Source organism: Gymnoscopelus braueri (genome assembly GCF_963280865.1).
Source record: "Gymnoscopelus braueri genome assembly, chromosome: 15".
Taxonomy (NCBI): domain Eukaryota; kingdom Metazoa; phylum Chordata; class Actinopteri; order Myctophiformes; family Myctophidae; genus Gymnoscopelus; species Gymnoscopelus braueri.
The window spans coordinates 21,160,660-21,181,846 of NC_137620.1; the positions used below are offsets into that span (position 1 = coordinate 21,160,660).

The following is a 21,187-nucleotide window of genomic DNA, read 5'->3' on the forward strand; positions in this document are numbered from 1 at the left end:
CCTGTCTACAGCCCCCAGAGTGCGCCAGAGTGCACTACTACAGTGTGGTTGAAATATAGCAGCCACAGTCAATCTGCGTTCGCTTCCAGCGTTCGCGCGTCTTACTTGTAGTGTGTATATCTGTCTGTCTCTTATATGTCATCATGATTTGTGTGCATGGGGTTCTCATCTTAAACAAGCTGCGTGCTTAACTGAGTCTTCCAGTTTAGTAGACCTTGTATTGTGAATTTGTACTTCCATGTACTGTGATTCTCATGTCTTACTAAATAAAAGTACATCAATCAATCAAGCCGGTTGGACGTCATATGTCACTGTAGTACCACGCTACACCAGCAGATGTCATACTCAGACTGCCTACACACTCACCTGTTATGATAGCAGGCAAAACAAAATATCAGATTTTTTATGTCAAAGACCCACAAAATTATATGTATTTGGCCGCCGACCCTCATCTCAAAATATACTGTTCCAGGGACCCCAGAAGCAAAGATTTGAGTTATAAATATTCGCTTAAAAAATATATTCAAAGATTTGCACAAATCTTCAAGACTTCAAGCCAAATAAATCTAAAATGACACATGCTTTCCCGGTTTTAATGGGTTAAGATATAACATGTATGTTCATTTTTGACCTGTTTGTTAGCTTTGTACAGAGTCAGGCTTACTGTTTCCCCCTATTTCCAGTCATTGTGATGGTTAGATGGGATAGTGTAGAGTGGTGGTTTTGGTACGTGACCCATAAATGAGTCAGTGCAGGTGGGACCTCAGAATCAGTTTATTGTCACTTCCATTATAACACACTCGGCATACATGGGAGCGAGATTCCGTTCTCCGCAAACCATAGTGCTTGTCACATGAAAATGCACTTTTTAAATGTAAAGAAATACATAATGCACGTATACTTTTGAGCAAGTATTGTATGCTTGCTGTATGTTTTAAGGCAAGCTATGTTTATTTTAAATGAAATGCAATTCCACTTGTGACTACATATTTTCACTTTCACTTGAAACTAAAAAAAAGTATTTAAATTATTGTTACAAAATCTTACTAAAATATGTGATCTTGACTGCCTTGTCTATTTTAGGCGCACAGCAAGTATAAATCGGGTTTAATGGTCTCTGCAATGCCCTTACTAGATGGGGATCAAGTCACTTTGCAGGTTGCTGATCCGATCTGGGTCTAGAGCGGAGACGGAAATGATGCATGTAGGCCTACAGTATGTGTGTGTGTGTGTGTGTGCAAAATACCGGATATGGAAGGCGGGCTCCAGACCACACTGGTTAATTCGGAATGAAAACCAGGCTTTCCACAGGTACTGTGGAAAGGTTAACTCATACATAAACCCTTGTTGTTCGTAGACTATACAATAACTTGAGCAAAGTTGCATTGACGCACAAACACCCACGTCACGTATACACACCAAAATGACAGTTGTCTAACGTATGAGATTAATGTGCTATTATGTTTATAAACAATATGCATTTGTTGTATCCCAATAGAATAGAAAACACATACACACACATTTTAATTCATACTTTTTATTTGGTTGGTAAATATTTGCATTCCTTTTTGCACAGAATAAAAACATGAAAGAAATAGGTTTTACAGGTACAATCAGGGGGAAATAATAACTTCATGTAGGATCACTGATATTATTGAAACTAGTGTGCTTAGCCTATCTTTGAAATTAACCAGAAAAAAGTAAAAGCTCGGTAGAATAAAATAAAAATGTTACTGTGACAGTCTTGACAAATAGCAAATTTCATTGTTGTGGATCCCAGATTTATTTTTAATACACATCGATTAAGCTTGTGTCACTTGCCGATGAGAAGGATCAAAATGATCACAGCTTGTTGTAAATGACAAATGTCATTGGACAAAAAGACAAAATCGTGTTCAAATTAAAGTAGGAACACATACGGTAGTTGAGAAAATCCTCAAACATACAGTAACAGATTACAGGGGAATGAAACCCTAGGCTGATTCTGGAGTTTGTTTTTCCTGTAATGGTTAAAAGCACCAGGAGGGTAAAAACATGGCAGGCTGACCTTATAGTATACTGTGATGTAATCCGTGCAGCTGCAGCTAATAAAATGTATAATTGGTGTGTTAGATTTAGGTGTGCCAACGTGTAAGCACTGTCATGATGGCAGAAGCTACTCTTAAACCAAAGACGCTGTGCACTTAGGGTCACATAGCGGGTAGAAACAGTCATACAGCACTAACTCCTTTTTGTATGTTTTAAAGGTCTACGGTCTTGGATAGGGATTGTCTTTTTGTCGTAAAAAAGTTATACCGTTAAATGTTACTAAACAATAAGCTATTATTTCTTCTTACCATTAAATGCTACCACTTCATGCCACCTACATTTTAACAATAGTATTACTTAGAGTGATGCTAATAAATGCTGGAGTTTGAACTTTCTCTTAGTTTCGTGGTTCACACACAGTTACTGGGCTTAGGTGTTTTGCAGGCCAGTAGCTGGGTTCTTGTGTCCTTGCGGTATTCTACGGCCTTATGTTGATGGATACCTTGCCATACACTTGTCTGATGGCAGGACAGTCCAGACTGGCTATCAGCCTGGTTGGTCCTGCTCTCCTGGGGACGAAGCGCTCCGTCAAGGTCAGACTAGAGTTTGCTGGGATCAAACTGTGGATGAACAAACAGGGTGGTTGAATTGAACTGGATAGATTTTTATCTATTAGGAATGTCACTGAATTCATTTTTTTAGTCATTCCAAATTCATGAAACTTGCTGTATATATTGTTACCACTTCTGTTATTACTACATAATGAGTTTGTTGTAAGGCATTGAAATTAATTGGAAGCTTTTTATTTATTTTTCTTTCAAAAGTCAGCAAAAGCGTAAATGTCATTGATTGAAGTGCAAGTCATTGGTGAAACTGATGATAATTGTTCGCCTGAATACACCAAGACAAGTCTCCCAAATACTGTAAATCTTTTCAACTAGCAACACACACACACACGCACGCACACGCACACACACACACACACACACACACACACACACACACACACACACACACACACACACACACACACACACACACACACACACAAATAAACATTCTGCTCACCTGTAATGTTTGACAATGGGTGGCATGACCCCAGGTCCTTCCATGCGAATGTAGACATCTTCCAGACTGAAGCTGAAGGGATTGGTGAATTCCACAATGGCCATCATTTCCTCACTCACCCTGGCCAAGCCTGACACCTGCAGTACACACCGTGTAAAAAAAAAGTTAAACAAATAAAATGTATTCAGGGAATTCTGGCAGCGTGCATAAGAATGAGTGTTTGTGTACAATAGAACAGGTGCGTAAAGATAGCAACTGTTAATATTTTATACACTTTCACTTTCGCATTGTAGTTTGTACCTGCACAACATCCTGACAGTAACACATTCATATTTTCCCAGTTTCATGCAAAGGCCAATTGCAATTTGCAGACATTCCTTCACCTAGATCAGTGCAATGTGTCAAATCAGAAAATGTAAAACCACTATTATATTGTCTTGAGGTATTTCACTTGGAATTATGTAACCACCCCAGGATCCCTATTCTGGGCATGTCATAATTGTCGAACATTCAGCATTAAATAGGCAAACATTTGTCTGAAATAGCAGATCTACAAGCTCACAGTGTGTCACATTGAGACACTTTGTGAGCTTGTATATGGGCTATTTATTTTCAGCGAGGAGATTTGGTATACAGGAGAATGAGAGAGGGGGGAGGGGGGGGGCTAGTACAGACTCACGTGGGACCCCGGTCAACAAAGTATATAGGGTTTAAAGGGGTTAGAATTGTTTGACCTTGACAGTAAGTTTTGGAGAATGCAGGGTGACATCTTTCATGGCAGTGATGATCTGGCCGGTCTCCTGGATCTTCCCCGTGGCGATGAAGTGGAGGTTGGCCTGCTCCACCAGCTGCCTCATGTAGGTCCTAGAGCTCACCTGCACCACCTCTTTCACACCTGACACACACACACACACACACACACACACACACACACACACACACACACACACGCACACGCACACGCACACGCACACGCACACGCACACGCACACACACCACAATGATTCGTCTCCGCTTGTTCTGTAGCAGTAGTGGTTGGGGGAGGTCATTTTAATTTGTGTATTTGCTGCTGTTTTAACCCATTGAGACCTAAGGCCGATTCTACAAATACATTTTCTTCTCAGTTCTCACACATTCTCACACTTTCAAGACGTTTAAATTTTTTTTCTAAAATAGCAGATGTCTCTGCTATTTTAGAAAATCTGTGAGCTTGTGTGTGCTATTTTTGAATAGCCAACGCTAAAATCTAAAATGACACAGATGCTGTCCCGGTTTTAATTAAGGAGTAAATTCATTTGAGAAAATTCATTAATTTTTTATGATTTCTGTTTAAACATCAGAAAGAGAGGACAGAGAGGGGATTAGGTCATGAACTGGATTCAAACTTATTATGATCATGTGGTAAGATCACAGGTATGCTCACCCTTGGCTGTGGCCTTTGATAATCCTCATCGAGTGTGATTTACTATTTATAACATTGTGTATATTTGTTATTATATTACTATGACTTTGCTAGTATAGATAATTAATAGTTTTGTTTATTTTGTGTTGTATTTGGAACCTATTGCACACCTGTCCACCCTTGGAAGGGGATACTTTCTTTTTCATTTGATATACTTTATTGTCCCCTTGTGGACATTTGTCTTCTGCATTTTTTACCCATCTTAACTGGAACATCCTAAATAGGAGGAGCCTTATTAGGACCCATCTAACATCCTACAGTAAATAGAAGGAGCCATGTTACGAGTGGACCCATCCTAAAATGCTAAATAGGTATACGAAGCCACAGTGAGACCAACTTAGCTTGTGATGATCCTGATCAAGGGCAAAGGCAGGAGCATGTACCTGGCGTTTATGTATTTTGGCGTGCGAGGAAACCCACGCAAACACAGGGAGAACATGCAAACTCCTGCTCTCCACTGCTGAACCATTTCTTCTTTCTGCTTTCACATCAAGGTTTTTTCTTGCCTCATTGAGGATCTAAGGACAGTCCTTTAAAGGAGTAGTTCACCCTAGAGATTGTTTAGTTTTTGTCACATTCCTGAGCTAATCATTTTATGACTTGGTCATCGGTCGGAGACTCAATTGAGTCTCCTACCGGAGAAGCCGTCGGTCTTGGCCCTAACCATAGAAAATTAGTAACTTTTTGGGTGAACTACTCCTGTAAGACTGCAGCCGTGTTGACTGGTTGAGTGACCAGGGCACCCCTTTACTTTGATACTATTGAAACCAAACCTTTCTCAAACCTTTTTAATTTCAAGGACCCCATGACTCAGAGAGTGTACAAATGGAACCAAATGAGGGTCCATTTAGTTCCATTTGTACACTCTCAGAGTTACAGACCCACAGTGGTCAATTTGATTCTTAACTATCAATCATTTATTTAGCTGGGGACCCCCTGGAACGCCCCTCAAGGACCCCTGAGGGGCCCCCCCTGACCCCACTTTGAGCAACCATCTTATCTGACTTACAAGCCATATCTACTCACTGCTGTTGGGTTCGATGGTGACTTTGGGGGTCTTGAACAGGAACTCGGAGCTGGTGACCCCAGTGTAATACACCACCCTCCCACTGATGTAGGCGTCCACGGTGCGTCGCTGGTCGCTGCTGTTCTTGAACTCTAGGCTGAGCTCGAAGTCCTGTCCCACGCTGGTCTCCAGGGCGGGCATGACCAGCTCCACGTCGGCCTCGGGGGGGTTGGACTGCTCCCGGTGACAGCCGTACTCCTCTGCCTTCTCCAGGACCGTCCGCTCCTCCGTGGTGCCTGGGTAAGAACGGGAACCGGGAACAGTAATAATTAGGGGTGCAACCGTTAATCGAACTAGTCGGTTTAAGCGATTAGAAAATAATTAATAACAATTCATTGATTTAGGGAGAGAAATGTTATCCCGCCTCTGGTCATTAATTTTTATCGCCAGTGGGGATACGTTTTATCCCTGCTTCTGGTCAGATTGAATTAAATGCATGCATTTCCTTATGGGAAATGTATACAGTTTGATATTGTTCAGATTTATGTTGGATAATAGGCTATCGAAAGTACACAATTTAATTACAAATATATCTTCTTTATCTTATTGAATTATGGGCATATTTTCTAAATGTGTCGCATCACGATGCAATATGTGTATATTAAAGTGGGTGAAATCCTTGTTTGTGCATGCTCTCAATATTGCAGTTATAGGAAGTAAGTGCAAATTGGGAAGAGAGAATAAAATATAGAGGAAGGAACACATAAAGTGCATAAAAATAGCAGGTTTTTAAAACCAAAGTCATAGATAAAAAGGAACCTCTAGCACTATAAATAACGCTCAACTCACTAACCTAACGCTAATGCCCATATTAAAATCTGCCAAATATAATTCATACTCCTGTCACTATTATAATGTTTTCTTGTGAACAGTCTCATTCAGAGGGTTATTTGCTGTTGTTCACATCACACATTGCATAAAACTATTTAACAAACAACTGGGTACATTTAATGTAGCACTGTATTGCCATCTACAGTTCAATTGTGATGAATACATGATATTTCAAGGCTTTATGTGGATTAATTCTGCACCTAAAGGATTATTAATAGGGAGCCCCCAGTGGCTCTCTTTGTTATTGCTGCTACAATGTTGAGGAACCAAAACCAAATTATTTCACTCTTGTGTACTTGTGTGACAGCAATACAAAATATTGACTCTTGAATGATGAAAACCAGTTAGGTAGTTTTAAGTCAGTGAAAGTATATAAAATAGTAGTTTTCTTTTTTTTCAGGTTCTTGGCTACCTGGTGATGTGGAAAAAACATTTTTCAAACAGGTTGCTGACTTTGATCAGTGCAAATGTACCTGTGAACTGGACATTCCAAATGTAATTAACAATTAAATGTATGTAACTTGGAATGGAACCTAACCTAACATTTCTCAGGATTCATGAGCCACAGATATTAGGTGGATGAAAGGGAAAAGCAATCTATCTTTTAGCTATATATGAATTGAACGTTTCTTATTAAAATACTTTTCCTTATTTAATCAAAACATGATGTACCATTGGAATTAAAAAGGAAAAGGAAAATGCAATAAAATACAATAGATTAACATTCAAAGGTGAGATCCAGAGTTATTCCAAGGTTGAGGTTATGCCACAAATTTAGAAAAAAGGGGGCATTAGCTATACATAGTTTTGTTTTGTTTTCGTGTGACGATTTAATTCAACGTCACTATTGATTAAGTCAAATTGAATTCCCATTGGCTGAATAGATCAGCATGTCAGACCGAGTAATGTGGGCCACCTGAGTGACATCCTGAGATCGAGTCAATGTATTTAATCATTCTGATGCTTGGTAGGACAGTAGCAGACAGTAGGGCAGTAGGATACAGTGAGCAACTTGAGCATAGTGGAGGAGGATGACACGGAAAGGACAGTTTGGGGCAAGTCCGTGGCAAAGTGAGGATTTTATGGACTTTACCCCTGTTCGGTGGATTAATGTTTGTGTATGAGTTTTGTCCTCATCTTCAATGTCAACCATTAAACTGCGCCACGACAAGAGCATGGACGGTCGAGTGTCGGAGCTAGAGGACTATATTGGCCATGAAGGAGCAAACGGCACACACACACACACACACACACACACACACACACACACACACACACACACACACCATACCAGCCCTGACATGCTAGAGCAAGGGACCGGGTCTTCCAACAGGGGGCCCGGGACCCCTAGGGGGTCCGCAAAATCTTTGTGTGATGGGGAAAATTCGCCGGTAATAGCAGATCTGCTTGTAGATCGGCTATTTTCGGAGAGTTGGTGCAGAGGAGAGTTGGTGTAGAGGGAAAAAGAGCAGACCAAGTACAGAGTCTAACGGTAAAGTTGACTAGATATTCAGGGTTTAAAAGGTCTGAAAATACACATTAGCATGAATCCAACATATTAATAGAAAAGATCATGTTTGTCAAACAAGTCTATAAAACTATCTATGAAATCTTATGAAAAAGTTAAATCTGCAACACAATTTTATACAATATGTAGTGGTGGGTCCCTGCTTCATCTCTATCGCAACTTGGGGGTCCTTGACCTGCGAAAGGTTGAAGACCCCTGTGCTAGAGTCTTTAGATGTTACTGCCAAGTGCATGAGCTAAAGGCCTAGACAACTAGTAGGCTAGATAAATCAGATAACACCATGCACCGGGTTGATTTGGCTGTGACATAAGTGAGTGGCCTGTCTCTGTAGGTTGAGGCTATGGCAGGCCAGGTTGTCATGGAGAATATGGAGAATGGCATCATGGTGAGGTCGCTAGAGATGTTGGGGCCATATAGGGACAGAGGTCAGATTGCCACGAGATTGATGTTCGGGCAACAGTGGTCGCTACGGGTGCTGAACCTGAGATAACAGAAACAGCTGTTGAACCCGGGAGCCGGGTGGCTGTTGAGCCTCAAGCCCAGTCAGTAGTGTATAACAAATGAGACTGTGCACAAAGTGTTTATTTTGTATTTGCCATTGTTACAGTTGAGGGACACCATGAGGGCCTGGCTTAGCCAGCTAGTGTACAGACCACATGCTCTTTGTGAGTCACGAGGATCCGAGTTTGAATTTGACTCCCGTCGTGTCACTTATGTTTCTCTTCTCACTGAACTCAGGTTCCCTGTCTCTCTCTATACAATCTAATAATGTCTAATAAAAAAAAGCAAAAAATAGCACACAAAAAAAAAGATTGCTCCAACTTTTTGCTGTCATTATTTTGGCTCTCCAGTTTCTTCCAAACATTATTACGGGTTCCAGATCCTGAGGCACTGAAGGTCCTCAGGTTAGAGGCTGGGGACCTGCAATGCCTCAGAAACCGAGGCACTACAGCCAGTGTCATGCTACTGGACCAGTGGACCAGTACCATCCAGAGGTTGGTATTGGAGTTGCCCATTCTTATCCATATCTTATTCTTATCCAAAGCCTCGTTTTCTCTAGCTAGTCTCTCCCTCCCCATTCTTCATGCATCAATGTTGCATGGTTCTCAGCTCTTGCTCGATGAGGTACAGTTGCTTCTGGAGTTGTTCATTCTTCTTAACCAAAGCCTCATTTTCTCTAACTAGTCCCTGTCTCTCCTTCGCCCATTGCTCCTGCTGTATGCTAAATGCCAAGTGCCAACGAGTCTCCTTGTTTCTCAGCTCTTCCTGGACGTCCCGGAGGTGCTTCATCCTAGTCAAAGACTCATTTCCTCCATCTTGTAGTGCCTGTCCCTTCCCCATGCACCAACAAGTATCTTTGGTTCTCAGTTCTTTCTGGATAAGATTCAGTTGGTTCTGGAGTTGCCTATTCTTCATAGCCAAAGCCTCATTTTCTCTAGCTATTGCCTGTCTATCCTGCTCCCATTTCCCCTCCTCATCAAAGTGAGAACGAGCCTTGTTGGTTCTCTGTTCTTCCTTAATTTGTTGCGTATCATTTTCGTCAGATAGTCGTCTCTGTCTGTCATTCCTCCGTTTCACCTGCCCCGGCAAGTACCAGGGCTCTTCCAGGTTGAGGTCGGATTGCCTATATGCCTTAACCAACGCCTTGCTTTCTCTTCCTTGTCGATGGAGCTCCTGCTCATTGCACCGGCGAGCATCTTTAATTGTGTCTTCTACCTCGATGAGTTCTAGTTGGTTCTGGATTTGCCCATTCTTCATAGCCAAAACCTCGTTTTCACCAACTAGTTGTTGTCTCTCGTTCGCCCATCTATCCTGCTCTATGGACCACAGAGTATTTTTGGATATCAGATCTTCCTGGATGAGGTCCAATTGGTTCTGGAGTAGCCTATTATCCTTAGCCAAAGCCTCCTTTTCTTCAGCTAGTTCCTGTCTCTCCTTCCCCCATTTTACCTGCTCATTGGACCAACGACTATCTCTGGTTCTCAATGTTTCCTGGATGAGGTCCAGTTGGTTCTGGAGTTGCCTATTTTTCTTAGCCAAATCCTCCTTTTCTACAGCTAGTATCTCCCTCTCCCATGTCTCCTGCTCCATGCGAGGAGAAATGGGAGGCGATTTGGGAGGCGATTTGGTTCTTAATTCTTTTTGTGTGTGGTGTCGTTGGTACTGGTGCTGTTGCTTCTCCTCCTCTGCGATTGTGATGAGCGATCCAATCTCAGATGGGCCTCTCTGATTGCAGAGACCGCCTTTGAGGGTGGTGATCTCCTCCTCCCTCTCCTTCAACCTGTTTTGGAGTTCTAGGAGGTTCTGATCCATTGACTGGATTTGGTACTCTTTCACTGTGCCCTCCTCCTCCATGGCTTTAATCCTTCGTTCTGCAGAGAATAACTTTTCATACGACGACTGCAGCTCCTTCTTCATTGCAAAAAGCTTTTCCTTAGCACTCTCTAAATGGTGTTTAATCAAGATAAAGTTTTCATTATCATGCATCTTTAAGGCATGTCCGTCTCGATGAGCGTATAGTCCTTCGAACGTAGCAACGTTATTATATATGCCTCAGCCGTGACGTAACACAGACGTAGCACAAAACTATTGCCCAAATATGGACTTCCGGGCAGCCCATGGTGTGATAAATGGGATTATCTGACCTTTCTATTCAGCACATTGATATGCTTTTGTAATTACCAACGTTTGCACAGATAAGACCTATTGCGAAACATACCCAATGACTGTATATCAACGGCAATATTAATGTTTGACGTTTTATTGGGCAAATGAGAAGATGCTAGCTGTGATTGTGATGAGCGATTCATTCTCAGATGGGCCTCTCTGATTGCAGAGACCGCCTTTGAGGGTGGTGATCTCCTCCTCCCTCTCCTTCAACTTGTTTTGGAGTTCTAGGAGGTTCTGATCCATTGACTGGATTTGGTACTCTTTCACTGTGCCCTCCTCCTCCATGGCTTTAATCCTTCGTTCTGCAGAGAATAACTTTTCATACGACGACTGCAGCTCTAAATATGGACTTCCGGGCAGCCCATGGTGTGATAAATGGGATTATCTGACCTTTCTATTCAGCACATTGATATGCTTTTGTAATTACCAACGTTTGCACAGATAAGACCTATTGCGAAACATACCCAATGACTGTATATCAACGGCAATATTAATGTTTGACGTTTTATTGGGCAAATGAGAAGATGCTAGCTGCTTCTGATGTTAACGTATCCGGATGAATTAATTACACCGCCGGCGCCAAATGAAGACTTTCCTGGCTTGCTGTTAACTCTCATGCTTGTAACTGCATTCCTGTCAACAAAGGAAGAAACAACTTGTTTTTCCACAAGGAAGAAACAGATGCTACAGAAGAAAGGGCGAAAACATAACCCCTTGCCTTCAGCCAGGCGGAGATAATTGAGCAGTGAATGGGTGTGAATTCCTGTGTGCACCACAGCAGCTTGTTTAGGAAGTTTGAAAAAACTCCATAGCAGTTTGCAGTACATTAAGGATACATTGTAAGAAAGTAGGGTGACGTTGTTGCTGTTTCTGTTTTAGTTTAATTATTGGGTGTGTACACATGTTGTAGAGTGCCGAAAAATTTAAATTCCGCAGCGGTGACTCCCTCCAAGAAAATGCATTGGGTGTATTGTGGCTGTAAATGGAATACATGCAATATATGGAATATCAGCCATGTATGGAATATCAGCCATGTATGGAATATCAGCCATTCTAGGGCTACACAAATAAAAGCTCTTTTTCCCTTTCTGTTTTCTATTGTAGATGAAAATAGCAGGAGATGCAGTCGCGAGGAAAGAAGAAGTGCGCAGGCAGCCATGGAGAAGATGACTGACAGATGTGACTGGCACGGCACTGAAATGACTAAAGTAAAATAAAATAATCTTTTGTAATGGATGATTACACACAACACAGTCATTGTTTTTCTTCTCCATAATATCAGACATTTCACAGTTGAATAAATGGAAATTAATTAGAATTTTTACTTTCACGTGTTTTGATGTTCATTGATACTGAATGTCATTACTTATTACAGTATATGAAGATAGGTTGAGGGTGGACTGTCGGAACTGTACTATTAATAATAATATCATATTATCAATATCAATAAGATCATGGCGATACCACCTTTGTTTTGTTTTAAGAAGATTTAAAAGCATCTCTGCTTAACTGGACCATACCAGAAATGGGAACAAGAGAGACGGGGTACAAAGAGTTTGGGGATGGCATGCAACTGTCTGTCTGTCTGTCTGTCTGTCTGTCTGTCTGTCTGTCTGTCTGTCTGTCTGTCTGTCTGTGTGTGTGTCTCTCTCTCTCTCTCTCTCTCTCTCTCTCTCTCTCTCTCTCTCTCTCTCTCTCTCTCTCTCTCTCTCTCTCTCTCTCTCAGAGTTATGGGGGTCCTTGAAATTAAAGCAATTTAAGAACCACTGCTCTGAGTCATACATGACACATCCCCCTTGCCCCTTTCTGACCTTCAGGGAACTTGTACTGGTCGGTGATGTCACGACGGGTCTCTTGTCCGGGACTTTTGGTCAGAATCATGCGGCCCACGTGGGACCGGTTCACTCTGACGGGCTGCATGGTGCCATCGCTGCTCCGTGAGTAAAACACCACATCACTGTTCACCTGGGGAGGAGAAAAAGACGAAAGCCATTATGTTCACTTCTAGCATACAGGGTCAATGACGAGGACAGTCCCTGAAAGTAGCATGACACACATGAGTGGTAGGAACACTGTTCTTGATTCCAGACCATTATCAATGGCATCTGTTATTACAGTCAATGTTTCCTCTTAGAACTTACTATTTACATTTCTAGTTGTTGTCTAAAGCAAATACCAAATACAATCTTCAGGCATGAATGTCTACATTGTTATTTGCAAGTGATCAGATCAGATTAGTGTATTCAGTCATCGTTGACCCACTGTCTCGATCTGCATTTTTTCTTCTGTGGTAACGATGTAATGACATACTGTAGGCATGATTAATGCTCAACGTATACAATGTCGTACAATGATGTTGCTGGCTGAAAATAGCCGATCTACAAGCTCACAACATGTCACATCTTGATGCTTTGTAGAGATCGTTGAAAAGATCAGCTTCCATCAGTTACTGATGTTTAAAAGTCACTCTTTTTGTGGTGTTTACCTCAGCAAACACAAACGCTGCGTCGAATGGAAAGCATATCTGACCATGCTTGATAGCTTGGACAGATGCTGGACCACACCTGTACATTCCTGTTCGGAACAACAACAAACAATGGGGTCCAGAAAGGCAGTTAAAAGGCAAATATCCAACTTATAACGTTGTGTTTGATTCCATTACTGTGTCAAAATACATTATACATTTGACTGGCATTCACAAAAAAAATCTAATAAAACATGGCCAATGCATGTGCTTTATTACATTATGTATAAAATGCATAATTTAAGAAATTTTGTGCGCAAGATACAGAACAGAGAAATCAGCGAAACAGAAGGACAGGAAGAAAAAGGTGAAAGTAGTAAAAGACTGAGAACCAAAGAGAGTGACAGTAGGGATTGTCCTCATTACCATCACTGGTCTCTTGTGGCGTAGCGTCCACACACTGCCAGCCCCCAAACCCTGGTGGCAGGTCAGGCCTGGACATGAAGCTCTCATTCCAACAGTGGTAGTTCCTGGACAAAAACAAACAAACATCTAAGCATTAAAGAATTATGATTAGAAGTTATAACAACTAAACAAGTTTTCCTTTTGATTTTCAAAGGGGTTATAAGTTATTATTATTATTATTACCCTTATTATTATTATTATTATTATTATTATTATCATTACCCTTATCATTATCATTATTATTATTATTATTATTATTATTATTATTATTATTGTTATTATTATTTTACTTTATTTTATTTTATTAAAAGAAAATAGGTATGTATATATTCAGATAGTAATCATTGCTATAAAGTGTTTGTTCAGTAATAGTGGTCTCCCTGTCTCTCCAGCCTTTTGGTTAACAGAAAATTCATTTTCAGGTCAAGATACCAATTGTATCCAATCAGGACAGAGAGCTCATACAGGATACAGGATAAATAAGTGAAATTGGGAGTAATTAAATAAAAAGAAATAAAGAAAAAAGAGCAGACAAAATAGAAACTGGAACATTATAAAATGTAAGCTGATAAATGATCTTTACGGGGTTCTCTCTCCTGATTGAATACATTTGTATTTTGTGTTTACTAAAGCGCTCGAGACGGGGAGATCCTGTACCTATTTTGGGCATGTCATTAGGTGAACATAAGGGGAAAAATGTTTCAAGCAAAAATATCTGATCTACAAGCTCACTGTGAATGATGCATTCTGATGTGTCGTGATGCTTTGTGACGCGCTGTGATGCAAGGTGTCGTGATATGGCGCATTGTTACCTTGTAGGTCAGCTATTTTTGCCATGCAACACCATCACATGGTGATGTGCACAAAGTGGTTAAAATGAAACATTGAACTCAGTCTCCTAACAGTACCAGATGGAGTCTCTGGTACGGTGGCGGTCGACGCGTCCGTTCTCATCCAGGACGATGTCAGTCTTCAGGTTACCATCGTTGTCATGGGCGGAGTAGAAGTTGGTTACCACGCGGGACGGGATGCCCAGGCAGCGCAGGACTGAGGTGTAGAGCAGACGTTTGCAGTAATGGACCATGCGAAGGGGCAAAGGAAGACAACTGTATGGTTAAAGTGGAACAAGTACAGTGCAGGAAGTGCATTAGAGTCAAACATCCGGCCAAAAATGAGTGCAAAAACAATTCCGTTTGACTGAACTAGAATAAGATAACGCCGGCCATTTTGTACATCTTTATGATGTTTCTCGTCTTGATTGGTTGCCTTTACCCTGGAGTCATGACATTTAGATCATTGGTTCTTAAAGTGGGGTCCGGGGACCCCCAGGGGTCCTTGGGGGGGTACGAGGGGGTCCCCAACAAAATTGGTTAATAGCGTCAAAATCATTTTAAAGGTAGGGTAAGTGATTTTCTTTGGTTAAAATAAGTGTTAAATAGCTCTATATTCTGATAGTACTCATTGCTATAGAGTGTTTGTTCAGTGAAAGGAGTCTCCTTGTCTCTCCAGCTCTTTATAAAACAGAAAATGCATTTCGTTTCAGTTTCATTTCCAATGTTATCCAATCAGGATAGAGAACTCAATCAGGATATAGATTAAACAAGTGAAATTGGAAGTGATGACACTAAGAAATGAGCTGGCAAAATTGGAACTGGAACACTATAAAAATGAAGCTTAGAAATGGGTACTTTCTCCTGATTGGCTGAGATTTTGACACCTACCGAAAAATTTATTATTTTCTGTTTATTAAAGAGCTGGAGAGACGGGGAGACTCCTGTTACTGAACAAACACTCTATAGCAATGATTACTATCAGAATATAGTGCTTTAACCTTTTAACAAAATACTTTTTGTTTTAACCAAAAAATATCACTTACCCTACCTTTAACCTCTTTAGCCATATTTAATACTTTAGCTATTAAAAAATAGCAGATATACAAGCTGAGCTTGTAGATCTGCTATTTTTGAAAAATCCCTGGCCCAAAATATTTTTGAGATGGGGGGGGGGGGGGGTCCGCAGCCAAATACATATCATTTTGGGGGTCCTTGATGTGGAAAAGTTTGAGAACCACTGACTTAGATACTCCAATTGTTTATGTGAATGTGGGAGGAAGAAAGAGGAAGCCTCAAAACAGCGGTAAGACAGGAGAAGATGAATTGCTGTCTCACAGGAGTTGAAGACGGCGGCGTAGACCCAGCACTGGGCATAGCAGACGGGCATCTTGCTGCTGTGGTAGTTGAGCAGGATCTCCGTGCTGCCCGTCCAGGAGGTGGGAGCCACGCCGTAGGTGTAGTCACCGCTCCAGTTCCCCACCAGCACGCCCTCATCGTCACGGGAGTTCAGCTGAGTTGGACGAGAGGAAGCGGAAGAGATTATAGAGCAGGGCTCTTCAACGTTTTTCAGGCCAAGGACCCCTTAGCTGAGAGAGTGATGAAGCAGGGACCCCCACGACTGTATTCAAATTTTCATAATTTCATTGATGGCTTCATAGACTTGTTTGGCAGCACCAGTAATGTTTATTTTATTTTATTATCAATATGTTGGATTCATGTTAATGTATATTTTCCATTTACCCTCAATATAGTAAACTTGACCTTTGGCTCTGTACTTGGTCTGTTCTTTTTTCCCTCTACACTAAACATCTCTGCCAAAAATAGGCGATCTACAAGCTCACAACGTGTCGTGCTGCGACGCGTTGTGAGCTTGTAGATCGGCTATTTTTGGCAAATGTTTCCCCCCTTATCACACAAAGATTTGGCGGCCCCCCTGTAGTAACTCTGAGGACCCCCTAGGGCTCCCCTGTTGAAGACCCATGGATTAGAGGCTCTTCGAGGACAAGATGAAAACGTAATTTTTTCCCTGAGGAGGAATTCCTATTATGCTTCGAGTCTGAGCTTCATGATCTGTAACTACTACGACCTATGACTGTACGACATACGGTACGACATAATAGGCAAACATTTGGCGAAAATAGCTAGTGTAGATGGATAAAAGGAAGGGGCATGTACAGAACCCCTCGGGGACTCATGGTTAAGTGGTTAAAAGGAGTGTAGTTGGATGATGTTTCATAACATGTTTTGTGTCTACAGTATATATCCAGTATATGTTGTACTACAGCAGCATGTACTACTGTATATCTGTCTATCCTCACCATGGCAGAGGCCTTTCTGACGATCTTGATGGGGTCTCCTCGGTTGGTGATGGGCATCTCAGCTCTGTCCAAGATGTACAGACAAGCATCCAGGATTCCGTAGTCAAACTAAAAAGATTAAATTAACCAAATGATTAAAAACCACAGTCAAAATTAATAAAAAACTATAGTCCAAATGAATAAAAACTACCGTCCTCACTGTGTATATCGAGAGCTGCACACCTCCCTGATCTTTGCCTGAAAAGGACCTGCTTTTGCCCCCATCCTGTCCTGCCTGGCGGCAGAGAAAGGAACCGCCTAATCTAAAGAAACTACACCATTTCACAGCTGTAAAAACTCCCACTTTCTCAATGAACAGGTTCAGAATCGCCTCTGATTTCTCTGAGTTGGCAATGACACGTCGAAGTTCTTTAACTACTACTGTACATGTACAGCTACTGTACATATGGACATGATGACTCAAGTGAGGAGAATTAACATAATTGCTACTAGCATCGCAGTGGTGCATGTTTCCTTTCAACTTTGGACACATCATCGAGATGGTGTCATTTATTGAATTGCAACATTTAAAACTGTGTTTTCTCTCATCACTGTCTGTGTTTTAACCCTCACCTGTCCATAGTTCCAGGTTCTCTCAGACACGTCATCAGAGGCTCCATGGTAGATGATCCCCATCTCGTTCATCACACATTCCTCCTTCTCCTCCTCGTTGTCCAGATACACTGCGTCTCCTGGAGGAGAGAGACATGATGGCAGGTAAGGGGTTAACCATAGCACATTAAGACACTGGATGGATAGTGTCAACAAAGACTGATTTATACTTCATCGTACAATGGAGTCATGTGCCGAAAATTGCAGAGCTTGTAGTAGATCTACTATTCTACGGCATGTGACTCTGTCGTACAATTGATTATAAATTAAGCATAAGTTGTCTGCTGTGACTGTGGCAGAACCTCTGTGTTGAATTGTATCTTGTGTCAAAGGCCACTCATCTTGTATTACAAGGAAGTTAACCACTTTCAACTTGCCGTCCCTATCTTTGGCATGTCATTATCGGCGAAAACAAAATAGCTGTTTACAAAATAGCAAAAAATGGCAGATCTACAAGCTTGTGTAGATAACAGTTAAGCCCTTTGATGACAAAAAAAAAGCACTTTCACTTGACCCTCTATATTTTAGAGGTAGGATTACTATAAAAATTATGCCCCCCCCCCCGACAGAAAAACAACCTAAAGATCTTTAAGCCGATCTACAAGCTTTAAATCTCAAAGATCTACAAGCTCTATGAGCATGAGACGATAGCGTCTCTTTTCGCCACACCACGCGTTGACGTATTAACCCATTAATACCTGGAACGCATCTGTGTCACTTTAGATTTCTTTGGCTATTCAAAAATAGCAGATATACAAGCTCATAGCGCGGCACCGAGTGCCGCGCTACGAGCTTGTATATCTGCTATTTTTGAAAAATCGTGAAAAAAAAAAATTCAGATTTTTTTCAAAAAACTGTTAGGATTTAGAAAACATTTTTAAGAATCGCCTCAGGTCTTATTTAAATGAAACAGTGGTGAAAACAACAACAGCTATAGCCTAGCGTACATCACAAGTTGTGGGTGCACTGAGATCATTTTGTGGAACGACACTCATCGAGAGGGTTCATGTCATGTGGTGAATTATCAATGAGCCTCAAACACCACCAACCTTTGGCCCAGGGATTAAAGAGGATGTAGACATCCTGGCTCTCATCCCGCCGGGTCCTCCTGATACCGTAGGGCGTCACCACGGCCACGTACAGGCGGTACTTCCCCACGATGGCGTCCGGAGCCGGGGTGATGCTCATGGTGACCACACTGTCGGTGTTGTCGAGGACGCGACCCGCCCAGGAGCTCTGCCGGGCCTGGGTCGGGAAGACGGGGATGTAGGTGCCCTTTTCGTACTGGGGGGTGGACCCTGGAAGAGGACATAAGATACGATACAATGAGATACAATGTCATATTCTACGGCAGTGGCTCTCAAATGTTTTTTATTTCAAGGTCCCCCTGATTGGTATGCATTATGCCACGGACCCCCACAACTCTGTGAGTGTTACATATGGAACCAAATGGACCCTTACAGATCCATTTTGTTCCCATTTCTACACCCTCAGAGTTACAGACCTATAAGGGTCCATTTAGTTCCTAGCTATCAATATTTTTTTCTGAGTGCCCCCTGTAGCCACCACAGTGACCCCTGGGGGTCCCTGGACCCCACTTTGAGAACCACTGCACTACACTAAACGTTATTGTTCCCATGGGAAGATGTTTCATGGACTTATAAATGCTACGGACATAGTAGAGGCCTCCATAACTGAACAATAGTATAACAGTAATGACTGAGTTCATTACAGTATATTGGCAATTATTTTGAGAAATGAGAAAGTAGTTTAAATTACTGTGGATATTACGGTGGGAATTAGCATAGAGACTTCTAATCAATCCTTTTTGTGTATTATGTGTACATATGCACACATAATAAATAAACTAATAAAAAATACATATACAGTGGATGGATGGATGGATGGATGGATAGACAGATATACTGTTTATGTACGTATATCAGTACATGGTCTCACCAATGACAAACTCGACTGCAAACTTGTCCTCAGAGGGCTTGTAAGGTCGGTCGAAGGTGATCTTTATCTGGAACTCTTGTCCTCGACGGACGATGAGGAAGTTGCTGTTGTACAGCCAGGTGTGGTGGCCCATCTTGTTGGCCTCGTCTTGTCCCTTCATGGTGTCCACGTTCATTATGTCCATGAACTCTGGATGGGCCGAGAGAGAAGGAGGGAGAGAAGGGGACGTTGAGGAGGGAGGGTTAAACAGAGAAGGGATACAGAGTTCCCACAGTCATGAAAACCATGTATATCATAAACAATCATCTATTAAGGTCTCTGTGGGAATTTCACAGAGACCCAAAGTGATCACAGTTATTGCTGTTTATTATCATTCATTTTGAAATATATGTCACTGAAACAGCCAGTCATTGGCTGTGTGGATAGTTCTAATATCATTTTTATCCTCTTTTCCAACTTTTCTGCCAGAAATAGCAGTTGTGGAACGAACAGCCTCACAGTTTTTGTGTTATTCTTTTAGCTTTAATATATTTTACTGTACCACGCGCCGTTTACATTTCTGACTAATAAAGTATTCAATCAATCAATCAATCAAAAAAGTAAACCTGTGAGGGAAGCCTTAACAAGTTAACTACTGCTGTCTTCTCTTAGCAAATTACTCTTACATGGTCAGATTTGTTATTCTTCAAGTGGTAACTAATCTGTTTCCATTGTAGCAGTAGTACATGAATTTATAACTACAGACGTACACATTTTAATTTCTAAATTCAAGTTTATATGGAAAAATCATGGAACGGTTGTTCATGCGTAAAATGTAGTGGGATCCTTGGTGATTGAGAGACAGAGACAGACATGTGTCATGGAACTGTGTCACAAATACAGGGCTGTAGCGATTAGGGCAGTCGAGGTCACTTCCTTAGCGCTCTATTCCTGTTTAACTTATGCCCAAAGTCAGCGTCACAGGGTTGTGGGATTAGTGATTAGGGCAGCTAGGGTCAATAAGAGTGCGGTATTCTGCTGTTTCCTGATTTGGTCTATATCTGTTCTAGCAACAGCTCAAATTCCAGTCATTTCATTCACACTTCCATGCCAGTCTATCTGTTCCTACATGTTGTTCTATCAAGTTTGTGCCTTGTTGAGCGTGCTGTCATGGCAAGGCCCGGGAAATGTGTGTCTGCTGCAGAATCTGCCCTTTATGTGTCAGTCATGTGCAACGTTTACTGGAAACTGGTCACTGTGACACTAAGTGTGGGGAACAAGGGCTTATCTTTTGAAGCCAGGAGACACAGAGACATTTATCAAGCTCCATCCTGTCTCTTCCTCTTTTTGTTCTCTCCTTGCTGATGATTCAGAGTGTTTCTGACCTTGTTTCTTAATTATCAGTTACTTTTCAGTTCCAGTGTGAATTGTAATAGAGAGTTGAAGTCAGGATGCCTTTTTGTAGGCTAACCCGGAATTTACTTCCATCATGTATATACATTAAAAAGGTATTAATCACTGTAGCGAGCAGTGATTAATACATCACATGTTATGATTTAGAACAACACACTTAAATAATATAAGTTAAAAAGCAGATCAGAAGCACACACACATTAACACAGTTTGCCCATCATCACCTGTCAGAGGTGGGTATCCTCTTGGACCTGGAGCAACAAATGGCTCAAACTCGGGAACATCTGCCAGGTCTGTGTTGGAGCTAGCAATGGGGTCAGTGGTGCGACCGCGGTTCGTCAACTTGGGCCGGGGGCCAGAGGCAGTTGGAAGGACAGCTGAGGCGGTGGGAGCAGCTATGGCCGTGACTTCTTCCTCTTGGTCTGACGACATGATGGTTGTAGTACCGGGAT

General features: G+C 41.7%; 1 protein-coding gene across 1 annotated transcript in view; it reads right to left on the minus strand.

The window, feature by feature from the left end:
* Positions 1–1,730: 1,730 nt before the first annotated feature.
* Positions 1,731–21,187, minus strand: part of f13a1b (coagulation factor XIII, A1 polypeptide b) — a 24,013-nt gene continuing 4,556 nt past the window's right edge. The window contains exons 2-15 of the mRNA XM_080452141.1: positions 20,960–21,187; positions 19,344–19,532; positions 18,434–18,682; positions 17,346–17,464; positions 16,734–16,841; positions 15,751–15,925; positions 14,491–14,629; positions 13,544–13,647; positions 13,139–13,227; positions 12,465–12,618; positions 5,585–5,860; positions 3,831–3,991; positions 3,097–3,233; positions 1,731–2,648 (exon numbers count right to left, since the gene is read on the minus strand). The exon at positions 20,960–21,187 is cut by the window's right edge and continues 14 nt beyond it. Of these exons, the coding sequence (XP_080308267.1) occupies positions 2,507–2,648; positions 3,097–3,233; positions 3,831–3,991; positions 5,585–5,860; positions 12,465–12,618; positions 13,139–13,227; positions 13,544–13,647; positions 14,491–14,629; positions 15,751–15,925; positions 16,734–16,841; positions 17,346–17,464; positions 18,434–18,682; positions 19,344–19,532; positions 20,960–21,167 (2,250 nt within the window). The 5' untranslated portion in view covers positions 21,168–21,187 and the 3' untranslated portion in view covers positions 1,731–2,506. The remainder of the gene's footprint in view (positions 2,649–3,096; positions 3,234–3,830; positions 3,992–5,584; positions 5,861–12,464; positions 12,619–13,138; positions 13,228–13,543; positions 13,648–14,490; positions 14,630–15,750; positions 15,926–16,733; positions 16,842–17,345; positions 17,465–18,433; positions 18,683–19,343; positions 19,533–20,959) is intronic.